Source organism: Halichoeres trimaculatus, unplaced genomic scaffold (genome assembly GCF_033239565.1).
Source record: "Halichoeres trimaculatus isolate MK-OKI-2021-1 unplaced genomic scaffold, fHalTri1.1 fHalTri1_scaffold_1, whole genome shotgun sequence".
Taxonomy (NCBI): domain Eukaryota; kingdom Metazoa; phylum Chordata; class Actinopteri; order Labriformes; family Labridae; genus Halichoeres; species Halichoeres trimaculatus.
The window spans coordinates 30,783,028-30,795,168 of record NW_027437179.1 but is presented as its reverse complement, the minus strand read 5'-3'; the positions used below and the strand labels follow the sequence as shown (position 1 = coordinate 30,795,168).

General features: G+C 41.7%; 1 protein-coding gene across 1 annotated transcript in view; it reads left to right on the top strand.

The window, feature by feature from the left end:
* Positions 1 to 9,719, top strand: part of LOC141793147 (zinc finger E-box-binding homeobox 2) — a 30,224-nt gene extending 20,505 nt beyond the window's left edge. The window contains exons 2-8 of the mRNA XM_074673610.1: positions 269 to 547; positions 1,905 to 2,114; positions 3,776 to 3,969; positions 4,072 to 4,183; positions 4,402 to 5,867; positions 5,964 to 6,147; positions 7,678 to 9,719. Of these exons, the coding sequence (XP_074529711.1) occupies positions 269 to 547; positions 1,905 to 2,114; positions 3,776 to 3,969; positions 4,072 to 4,183; positions 4,402 to 5,867; positions 5,964 to 6,147; positions 7,678 to 8,303 (3,071 nt within the window). The 3' untranslated portion in view covers positions 8,304 to 9,719. The remainder of the gene's footprint in view (positions 1 to 268; positions 548 to 1,904; positions 2,115 to 3,775; positions 3,970 to 4,071; positions 4,184 to 4,401; positions 5,868 to 5,963; positions 6,148 to 7,677) is intronic.
* The last annotated feature ends 2,422 nt before the right edge of the window (positions 9,720 to 12,141 follow it).

Here is a 12,141-nt window from a genome sequence, read left to right as displayed (position 1 = left end):
AACGACAGCTCAACCAACAAAAGAGTATAGGAAATTAGAAGCAGAAACATGTCTCTTGCATTTTTAATCAATTTTGTTAAAAATTGAATGTGCTTGAAAGTAAGTCAGCGTGTCATTTGCTGTAGATTTAAGACACACTTTCATGGGAGTTGATTGAAACGTATTTAAATAAATCCACTGCCTATTAGCTCCACAGCATTTTAACTGCACTCGTCATTCAGGTTTTTTTGTCCTTCTAAAATTTTTTATTTTTCTTTTCTCCTCACAGTAGATGCTGAGCAGGTGAATTCTCTGGGCTCTGAGGGGGAAGATGAGGTTGGCCTGTGGAGCCTGGAGCCCCAGGAAAGCCTGGACAAGACGAGCCTGACGCCCAGCGAAGGGACGGAGGAGCCTGGCAGCCCTGCTCGCTCCACACAGCCGCATAGCCTCAGCCCCGGCAGCAGGAACTACTGGGGACAGGTGGAGCCAGACACCGAGGCTGCAGAGGACCCCAACCAAGCACCCAACACTGACAGGGAAGGAGAGCAGGACCCACTGAGGATGTACTGTAAGTCTTTTGAAAAAAGCTGTAAGCTACTTCCTCATATTCTGAATTTAATTTTGATTCTGAAAAATGAAGATGCAAATGTATGTAGTGTGATATATGTCAGTGGTTTAAGACTGTGGTGTAAGGCTTCACTGTGTAAGTAAACAAGTCCACAGCTTTCTTTCTGACGCAAGACCCTCCAGCTTCACGATGCACCTCAAGACCCTCTAGAAACACCTTCATATCAGCTCCTTGTGAAACCATGCCTTCCCTACAAGCTGTTCTGTCTTTTCACTCTTCTCTTTGAAAAGGCAGCCTTCTGAAAGCATGACAAAAGAACTCATCCCACACAATGTCACAATATTTCCATGCATCAAAGAGGTGACGTTACGGTACTGAAATCAGCACTGCGCGACGTGAGGCTTTCCCTTTTATTTAGGCGAGATCAAAGGCTCACGCGGCTTGCCTACTAACAATCACTTAGCTCCTGCGCCTCGTGTGATTTGGCCTCGCCTGATGAAGGCAAAGCTGAGTTTTTACAACACTCAACCACACAGGCTCTTCCCTTTCACCACATAAAAAAAGAGCTAAATATGCCAACATCTGCAAACATTTGAAAAATCTTCCTCAAAGTCGCTGTAAGCTGGCTCTCCCTCTCTTTGGCTGCTTGTCACTGCACTGAAGGGCACGAAGGAAAAATAATTCTTGAAGTCTAGTTTCATATCTGGCCAACCAGAACCCAAATTTATTGTTTTATCCGCCAGTCCTCCAGTAAACTATTTAGTCCTGTTAGATTCAGTTGCACCGTGTCTCTTTTTTGCACGACATATCCTTACTCTGCACTCACACACACACACACACACACACACACACACACACACACACACACACACACACACACACACACACACAGTGGCACATTAAAAACCTAATCGGAAATGAAAGATTACAAGAATTTGATTTTACACTTAAAGCGTAACAGCAGAAACGGATCAGATGCATGAATGCAATTACAAAGAAGAGTGATTAGCAACCTTTAAAATTCAGTCATCAGTTTCTTGTTAGAGAAAAAATCAGTTCTGCAGGTTTTATAGAAATGCACTGCTGGATGTTTTTATGTTGTTTTGCATTGTCCAACACATAATTTGTTGTCGTTATAATTAATCCAACGCAGCTTGTTGCTGCTTTTCCATCCAGAATTTTATTTATTTATTTATTTGATTATTTCAGTGAAATGTTTTAAAGACTGTGCGCATGAATCTAAATCATGTAATTAATTTCACAGAATGACAAAAACACAGCACGACAGAAAAGCCAGAACCCCAAGAATGAAAAAGATAATTATTTGTTGATCTTTTTCTCTGATTTCTGATTCTAGGTAAGAACTCAGACTCCCAGAATGCCTTAGAGGACCTGGCCCACTATGAATTTCTGGCCCAGTTAAGGAAGGCCTCTAACTCAGCCAGTCTCTTGGACCATCTGAACCACAATGGGACGGCAGCTGTGTACCACCCGGGGAGCAGGCACGACGAGCTTCCACCGGCCATCTGGTCGCCAGGAGCTCAGCACAGCTCACCTGAAGGAGCAGGTGGGTTAACAAGGGAAAATCTGCCATAGTGATACTGAAGACACAATCATTATAAACTGAAATATAAAAAGTCATGTATTGTGTGTTTACTGCTGTTAAGTTGCAGGTTTATGATAGATAGGAGTGTTCAGATTCTGGCAAGCTTTATCCTGAGACAACAAGAAAGGAAAATCTACGGTTTAATTTATCATTTATTTAACTGTTATGATTAAACAAATAGACAATGGAGGTTTCCTTTTGTAAATACCAAAAATTGTATTAAATCTACTATTACAACATAATGCTGTGGCTCATTTTATCTCAAATATTTGAAGTTGAATGAAAGGTAATTTCATATTTTATTTTTTAAGATAGATACTTAAGAGCAAATATTATAACAACACATTCATTAAAAACAACTTTATTCATAAAGCGCTTCATGTGTAATTTTAGAAAAAAGAGAGAAAATAATTTGTGTTTGGTGGGTTATTTCTTTGTTGTAACCATGTTGTATAGCAATAAATCTTATACTGTGCTGTTGGCATGCTGTTACTTTCATGCCATGAAGAATTTTCCGACAAAGAAATACTATATTATTATATACCAAACACAAATTTCTTTCCTTTTTGTGTTTTGTGTGTATTACCTTTAAAAACAAGGATTCACAAAGAGCATTTGAAACAATGAACATTGAAATAATCCAAACAACGTAAGAGCCCAGCTAAACTATATTCACTGCACACTTGAGCCCGACCGATATGGGATTTTTGAGGCCGATGCTGATACTGATACTAGGGGCAAAAAAAAGCCGATATCCAACATATCGGCCGATATCCAACATATCAGCCGATATCCCATATATCAACTGATATATATAATAAATTCATTGATATACACAGGATATATACTGTATATAGTCACGAATCATTATAATACCCATTTGATTCAAGACAGAGACAGAACACTATGAAATAAAAACAAGGAACTTCAATTATAAAACTGTCAACATAAGAACTGTAGTGTAAACCAATGACAAATAAGAACAAGCTGTAAACACAATAATAAATAAAGAAGTCAAACTTTAAACACAGTAAGTTTAAAAAAAACCAACTAAAAAAACAAAAAAAACTGTACTCAGTATGTATACACAGGATGTAATGATTATATAGACTTTACTTGAATGATAGTTCATTAACACTTCCTCTTGGCTTGATGACACCAGTAGCTCCCTCTTAAACGCGCGCTCAGGATATCGAACCTGGTCAACACATTTCCTTTGTGTCACGTCTTCACACCCTGTGTGCTGCTTTTGGCTGCAGGCCACACACCCTCTGTCCAGAGCTTCACACCAAGACACGCTCAAAGACGGTAAAATGAGAATAAAAAAACAGCCACCACACACATCCAAAAAGAGACGGATGATTTTTCGACGTGGTTATTTATATCGAGTTGTGCAGGAAGATCCTGCCCGTTTGCCCTTCACTGTATACTTATATGAAACGTGAGAGTGGGTGCGGGTGTCGCTCGATATATGTCATGGCCTTGTGATATACTTGCAACCTGTTTAGGGTGTGTGCTCTACTCCTCCACAACTTTGAGCAGGATGAAGAAACCAATGTATTCAATAAATCTTTGACATTTTCTTTGCTCTAACTAAATCGTTATTTCTACCTGGACTCTAGATGTGGGGAGGACTCAGCAGGCCTGCCCGTTCTGCCACAGGATGTTTCAGCGAGGAGCGTCTTTACGAGACCACATCAGATACTGTCAGGACAGAGAGGGGGTCCACATGTCCTGTCCCCTCTGTGGATACACTGCCACCCATAGGGCACAGATGGAGCGGCACCTGGCGCTACACAACCAAGTGCAGGACAAGGTGAGACGCACAGACAGAGGGAGAAACATCCAGAGCAGCTTGAATCGATTTAACCCTGAGTTATGTTGTATTGTTAAACTAAAAGGATTTTCTTTTTCCCAGGGTGCAATGTGTCTGGATCAAGCCATGGAGAACAGGAAGTTCAAATGTCTGGAGTGTGGGAAAGCTTTCAAGTACAAACACCACTTAAAGGAGCATCTCCGCATCCACAGCGGTGAGACAGAAAAACAAACTCACCCAGCAATTTGCCATTGTTTCCACTGTATCACTAACCCAACATATTGTGCCAGTTAAAGGAGATGAAATTAAACATAATTTCATGTGTTGAAGGATTTTAAACAGTGTTGAAGGCTCACATGCACGTTGAAGGTATTTTTAAGCTGACCTCTGGATCGTCTGACTGATACACGCTGCGTGTCTGTTCTTCTTTAGGTGAGAAGCCGTATGAGTGCTCGAACTGCAAGAAGCGTTTCTCACACTCTGGATCGTACAGCTCCCACTTAAGCAGCAAAAAGTGTCTGAATGGAGGGTCAAACACCGGAGGAGCCAGCAGTGCGTTCAATGGACACAGCCAAAGCTCCTACCACCACTCATTTCCAATGTCTCCCTCTGCAGGCGGGGGGAGAAACAGTAATGACAAGGGCTCCCCGATGGCTCCACAGACCAAAGATAATATCACTGCTCTGGATCCCCACCAGCTTTCACTGCAGGAACCAAATCATGCAGGATTTCCACGAGCTGCCGACCTGGCTCGGCTTTGGGAGCCTTCTGCAGAGCTCTCCCTGAGGGCCAGTATTCTTAAAGGGACCACCCTGCTGCCTTATCTGCACTCCGGGACCAAGTTTGAGCAAATGCTGCAGGAGATGCTTCACAGGGAAATGAGGAAAGATGAGGACATGGACAGAGGAGGAGGAGCCGCCATGGAGGAAAGGAGGGCGATGTTTAACGGGGGAGGACCTGACAGTAAAGTGTCACCTGAGAGGAGGAGAGAATCAACAGGTTCAGCTGAGGGAGAGAGAGGAGTGCTCGGGGTGACATGTCGATGGTGCTCACAGCTTTTCCCCAACGTGGCGGTGCTCCTGCAGCACGAGCGTTACCTCTGTAAGATGAACCGCGAGGCTGTGGAGCCACCTGAGGGCCTTCACAGCAAAGACCTCGCCTCTCCACCTTTATTCTTCCCCAGACCCTCTCTCCAACTGGACAACAACAACAAACCAGGTGATGCCACAAATGGTCTCTCTGAAAACAAATCACCCTTACAGAAGCCCAGCTGGCACTCCGTCCCACAGCAGCTCCTGCTGGCGATGCACTCCCCTCCACAGCCCCTCCACGCTTTCTGGTCCAGCCAAGAAAAAGGAAGCCCGAGCCAACCGATCAACCACTCCTCAGAGATGTCATCTCCTCGAGCTAGGAGGAGAGTTCCCTCTTCAGGGTTTGGTTCACTGGTCTGCCTGGACCTCACCAGCTGTCCTCCTGAGCTGTCATCACCTCAGCACCTTCCATCCGCACAGAATGAACCGCTCGACCTCTCCCTGCCAAAACAGCTCTCAGACCAGGACAGCAGAAAGACTGTAAACGGTAACACAGCCAGAGGAGAGAAGAGAGAGCTCAGCACCCAGCAGCTTAGACGACTCAGTCCAACTTCACATCATCCCTTTCACCACCACCACCCAGTCTACAGCGGGGCTGGAGCTCCTGTGTTTCCAGGTGCCTTATACAACGGATTTCCTCTTTTCCAGCAGTCCAGCTTAGGGCTTTCTGGGCATGACGGCATCGCTGGAGTTCCATTCAGTCAGCCAGCTAGCAGCCCTGGGTTTATATCTCCTATTGCTTTCATGATGGACGCAGACGCAGAGGCAGCAATGAAGAAGATCCACCAGGAGAGACAAGTCCTCATGGTAAGGCTTCAAAAGAACAGGCCAAAAAAACTCCAACAATACCATAAACCACTGCTCTAAGAATGTGTTATCATAACTTTTATGTTTCTTCCTCAGGGTGAGGCACTGAGCCGTGGGGCTCTGGACTACCTCTCTCTCATGGATGATGGACTGGATGGGGAAGGAGGGCCTGGGAGGAAGAGGCTGAAGAAGACAGACGAGGGACTTTATGCGTGTGACATCTGTGAAAAAACCTTTCAGAAGAGCAGCTCTCTGCTGCGGCACAAATACGAGCACACAGGTCAGTAAGCAAAGTCGAAAAAATAACTTTGACGATGTGCAATTTCTGAAGTTTGGTGATCAGAATCTGTTTTAGAGTTGTAGATTTACATTTTAAGAAATACCATGGACTGTTCATTATTTTTTATATTCTAGCTGCTGTGTCATCACTATTTTTTAAAATCTACTTCTGGTCTACTCTTACAAGGCTCTATGTCAAAAACTAGCTGGTGCCCATGCTTTTAAGCTTATTGGTCTAATTATTTACAACTTACAAAATAATCATCATGTTGTATCAAATGGGACTTATAACCATTAACCTAGAGTATAAACTTAAGGTAAAATATTTACTCACTCTTTAATTTATCATTTTCTCTCTCGTCCGATTTCATTTTCAAAAAGAGGAGTCTCCACCTGCTGGCCAGTAAAAGAATGCAGGTTAACCGTGCTTAAACAAGACCTTTAACAAGAAAAAAAATTAGTAGATAAATAAACTGTCTATATTGATTTTTTTATTCAGGGTCTTTGGAAATTAGGCTTATTTGGTATCTTGCTAAGTCTGGGGCAAGTTAATGTCACGAGTTGGTTGGCTTGGTTTAAAGGAATTAGTAATAAATGTGTTCACCACATGCTTAAAGATGTTTATGATATCGACAAATTAATGAATCAATAAACATTTGGTACATGGAAGTTGTTTGTTACACTGTAGAATTTCGTTTTTCAGAAAAAAAGAAGAATTTTACAGTTTTCTTAATCCATAAGATTTGGTGGCAAAGATCCTGCCAGGAACTTTTGGCCACAAAAAAAAAATTGAGCTAATGTTATACCATCACTACTGCAAATGAGCTAGAATGTCAAAGGCCCTTCTGTTTCATTGGCTCTGACTTTTTTTTATTTATTTCACTTTTCTTGCCCACATGAGGCCCCTGTTCGAGCCAGGCAAAGCAAGATAATGTCAATAAAACAATTCTTTTAGGTGTATCAGAAAATGTTTTATATCTTTTCACTGAACTCTGTAAGACCTACCATACCATATCTTTACATTTTTACATACTGTAGTGTCATTTTTTGCATAAAACCTTAGCTATACATCAATACAACCCTTAAACCTGAAACTTTAATAGTTCACAGACTTGTGTCCGGACTCACAAAAGAAATTGCTAAAAGTGCAACAAACCATAAAAAGTGAAAATTTTACACAATTTATTTTCTAAAAACATAAATGTCACAGGTGTTTCCCTCAAAAATGTAAAAAGAAAAACCTGATGACATGTATTTAACAAATCAGGAAGTAGTGTGAACAACTGTGGTCTGGATCATAATGTTTTTGTTGTTCACGCTTCATAGTGGATTTCTGCAAACAGCCAATCAAAACTTAAAAAGCAAATTGTAGCAGATCAAAAGAAATCACAGCGATGGGTAAGAGTTGATGTAGGGCTGCCCTTTAGAAGGCTTCTGCCCCTGCGCACACTGTGAACATTTTAACCTCTGAAACAGCCTGAAAGATTAGTTTTCTAAACATGTTTTTAAAGTTTCTCTTAATTCGTTTCAGGAAAGCGTCCCCACGAGTGCAAGATCTGCAACAAGGCCTTCAAGCACAAGCACCATTTGATCGAGCACAGCCGGCTGCACTCTGGAGAGAAACCCTACCAATGTGACAAGTGTGGGAAACGCTTCTCTCACTCCGGCTCTTACTCCCAGCACATGAACCACCGCTATGCTTACTGCAGCAAAGACCAGGATCCAGACCAGGACCCAGAGGATATGCCCCTCACCCCAGGCGCAGGGAACAGTCTGGGAGGCCTTCTTTCAGATGAGATCCGCCTTTCCATGGAGGACACCCAAACTCCACACTCTTTCCTCAGTGATTCCAGCTTGGATGGAGCAGCAGAGGAAATCAAGGAGGAAGAGGAGGAGGATGGAGATGCAGGAGTCAGTGACGGTGGTGTGGAGAAGGCACACGTGAGTTTGTCAGATGCACCAGAAGAGGAGCTTAACCAAAAATCACCGACAAAGGAGAATGGAGTGCAAACAGAAAGAAATACTTACCGTGCAGAAAACCACCTGGAGAGTTCAGAGAGAAAAGTCTGGGACAGAGACAGCGAGGAGCAGAACAGAGACTTGGATAAATGTGAACTAGGCCTGGATTTAACAGAATTACCCAGAATAAAAACTTAACATGACTGCAACGTGCAAATTCAATGCATATTTTGTACATACCAAGACTTTGTACCCATTTTATGATAGTTTTAAACCATTTTAAGACAAAAATGCACAAACTCTCTAAAGGGCTGAAGCCATAAAAACAAAATATATGTGATTACACAAAGTTCAGTGTTTCATCATGAGAAGACTTGATGTACCTTCAGTGTTAGTGTTTGTTTTGCTCTTGTTTTGTTTTTGCCAGGAGAGCTCAAACATTTTCTTAAGCCATGTCACATTTCCAGATGTGAGTGTGACATTGAAGGAATTTCTCTTATTATACGCTCACTGCCGCTGACTGTTGCACAAAGTTAAAACAGAGGCTTTATTTTTGGTGGGTTTTTAAAAATGTTGTGTGACTCGGGGCCACACCAGCTAAGAGACCAGGGCTCTGAAGAAGAAGAAGAAGACTCAAGAGATAATTGCAGTGGAGTGTTACCTTGATGTGCCATTAAAGTATGAGGCTAAATGTTAACAGATGCAGCAAGATGTGCCTGATGCTATTTATTCTTTCTAATAAGTGCAAGTAACAAGCAAATTCCAGTATCCTGTGGTATTTTTGATACAAATCTTTACCTCTGTTTCAAGAAATAACCCATATTTCGTTCATGCTGAAATGAAACCACACCCATTGCAGCTATTTCTTCTTCTTAAAGCCACTGATGCCCCCAGGATTCATGGAAATACTTATTTTTCTCGTCCATGCTGTGAAATTGACAGGTTAAATGTTGTGCTTAATGTGCTTTGAGTAGAAAAGAAATAGGCAGTAAAAGGAGAAGGAAGAGGGTTTATTTATTTCAGCGGACTGCACCTTTTTTTAACAGCACGCCTTGTGTGGTGGACACAGTCAATCTGCATGTCTGTATGTGATGCTAAAAGGAGCAAAAGATGAAGCCGGTCCACCGTTGGCACATGGCAGTGACACGACCCCCCCACAGCTTCTTGATCAAATCTCAAGCTGTAACATTTCCCATTTCTCGTAATAATTTACATTTCTTCATTTTTTTTCACACCCCGGAAAAAATAATGTGTCACACATTCGGCCTGTCTGCTGAGGTGTGGCATGAAGGTGAAGACTCAGGACACACACATCAGCTCTGAACTTCCTCTTTCTGACTGCAGTGTAGTCAACGTGAAAAGTGCCTCAGAGACACTCAGACACTGTGAGTAATCCCACAATGCCTTGGTACCAGCAGATAAGACGGTGCTGCATGAGGTGTGACTAAGCCTGTAGCATTCATGCATACCAGGCGCCAAAAACACTTCTTGGTCCTAACGTGTGTGTATGTGTGTAAATGTGTGTGTGTGTGAATGTGTGTGTTTATCACCAAAGATTGCATATGTGGCACACCAACTGCCATTCTACTCTTGCGTAGCTCCTTACCTGTTACTATTTCTGGCTCTGTAAAGAAAAAGGTGAAACTGTTTTTCATATAAAGCAGAGTTTTTTTTACTGAAGCAACCTTTGTATTCACTTTTTTATCAGTATTTTTGCATGTTTGTGGATATTTGTAATAAAATTGTACATACTTTGTTACCAGAATTTTGTATTTTATTGTTGTCTCTCTAATTATATGCCATCATGAATCAGATTCACCTGCATCTCCTCCAATCAAACCTTTGTTTCTCACTCTGTCTCTCTTCTCTTCTCTTCTCTTCTCCCTGTTTTTGTCTTGTTTTGGCTCGCCTCACATGTGGGTTAATAAGTGTCAGTATGACGTGTGTTGTTTAGAGCTGAGCCTCTGTTACATGTTGGCCTAATTTTACCAAACATGATTAAACAGAGGTGCCCTCATAACATCCTCTGTGCAGGGGCGTATTTAGTCATTTTGGGGCCCAAGGTAAACCCAGTCAATGGGGCCCTCCATGTCCTTGTAACTCGTCTTCCTCAGAGCTAGACTGGCCTTCCCTGGGTCCACTGTCTCTTTCCGAGAATCAAGGCATGAGACAGTGCTAATCTTGTACATGGTAACTTAACGCAACTAAATGCATTTCCTCAAGATTTGTACTTTAGTTTAATTTTGAAAAAAGTGAATACATAATTTAGTCCACTTTGTCCTGGATTTGAAATATTTTATGGTCAATTGGCAGCTTATTTCTTTTGTCCCACAGTGGGGAATTTACAGAGAAACAGTAAAAAACAAGAAAGTATGAAGTGAAAAACATTACAAAAGGTAAATATTGAAAAAAAATAATTTAGTAAAGAAAAAATGTGTAAATATCAAGCATAACATAAAACTGGAAAAAAAATCAACTGAAAGAGGTGATATTTACAGTTACCATACCTTTTGGTACTATTATTTTAAAGTTAATGTATTTTTATTTGACCCCCTGTCCAGTGAGTTATGTACCCAAAAAAGAGATTTTGTACAATAATGTTTATCAACAACTCAAAAAGTTTGATTTTGAGAAAATTATCCTATTTCCTGGGCTAGATAAAGTCCTTAAAATCCTAAAAGTCTTATATGCCACTTATATGTACCACTTACTTCCTGAATCAAATTTTCAGATGTGTTGTAACATGGAGTAGCCCATTGAAAAAGAAGGAAGGGGGAGTACCCAAAACCATCATTAAAGATTAAGCCTTTTGATGTATTTTGAAGAAGGTGAAGTAAGATTTAGAAGAAAGAAATGCTTTCAATTGAAGAGAACTTCATAAATCAGTTTTTAAGAGATGCTTTGGGGGCCCCTGGGAATCTTGGGGCCCCAGGCAACTGCCTGTGTTTGCCTAATTGTAGCTGCGCCCCTGCCTCTGTGATGAACTGTCTTTCAAGCATTAGCATTAATACTTGAAGCTCACAGAAAGAGATGGGGTTTGTGGGAGGTGGCTGTTTTGATAACCATCTCCATCAGAGGGCAGTAGCAGTGAGATTGGGGTGCAACAACCTGTGCGTATTTTGAATCAAAATTAATCTCATTGAGTTGAGCTGTTGCACAACTGCTCAGTTTCCATGACTCAATCTGCAGGCTGCATTGTTACGCCAGCTCCTCTGTGGCTGTGTGTGTGTTTGCAGGATGATTCATCAGAGGTGGCTGCTCTCAGCCTGTGAACCTGCACATGTGGTCAGGGCAATGCAACCCTGCTGGTATCTGATACGCTGAGCTTTAGGTTCAGCACTAAGTTCAGTAAACTAGCGGCTAACCGTAGCATTAACACACCATGCTGCTTGACGTAGGTCAGATACTTCTTGGTGCCATGCATCAGCTGCACTAAGTCAACCATGGCATCAACAATCTGTGATGTTGTGACACGATATCTGATCTGTGTTTGAGGATAAATATTTAGTGAGATGACGTTTGGATGAGACTCTTCTTGAGTTGTGTGTGTGGTGCTAAAATTGACCACAGGCAGACAGTAAACTCAGCATGAGATGCAAACATGCAGGATGAGCCATGGATGAGCAACAGGTTGTCTCATGAGTTGAGTGTGAGTTCACTTAAAGGCCCCATGGGGAATTTACAAGTGACCTTGAAATAGTCTCATGTTCTATATATTTGCCTGATCATAATCCACAACTAGAAAACTAGATTACAGCACAAAAAAATGTCAATTTCTAAATGCTACTTCTCAGCATCTGCTGTCAGGTCGAATGTGGATCCATTCACGTTTCAGACAACTGCACGATGTAACTCCACTCATTTGCTTCCAAAACAAATGCACGCCTGGTCAAAAGTCAGGTCTTTTCAATCTTAATTTTATTGTCTTCTCTTCAAAGGTGGCCATATAGGAAAAAGTGGGGGAAAATAATGCTTTTTTTTTAATTGTGGAAAATATAGGAGAAAGAAAGTCCTTCCAATGAGCCAGGAGACTTCT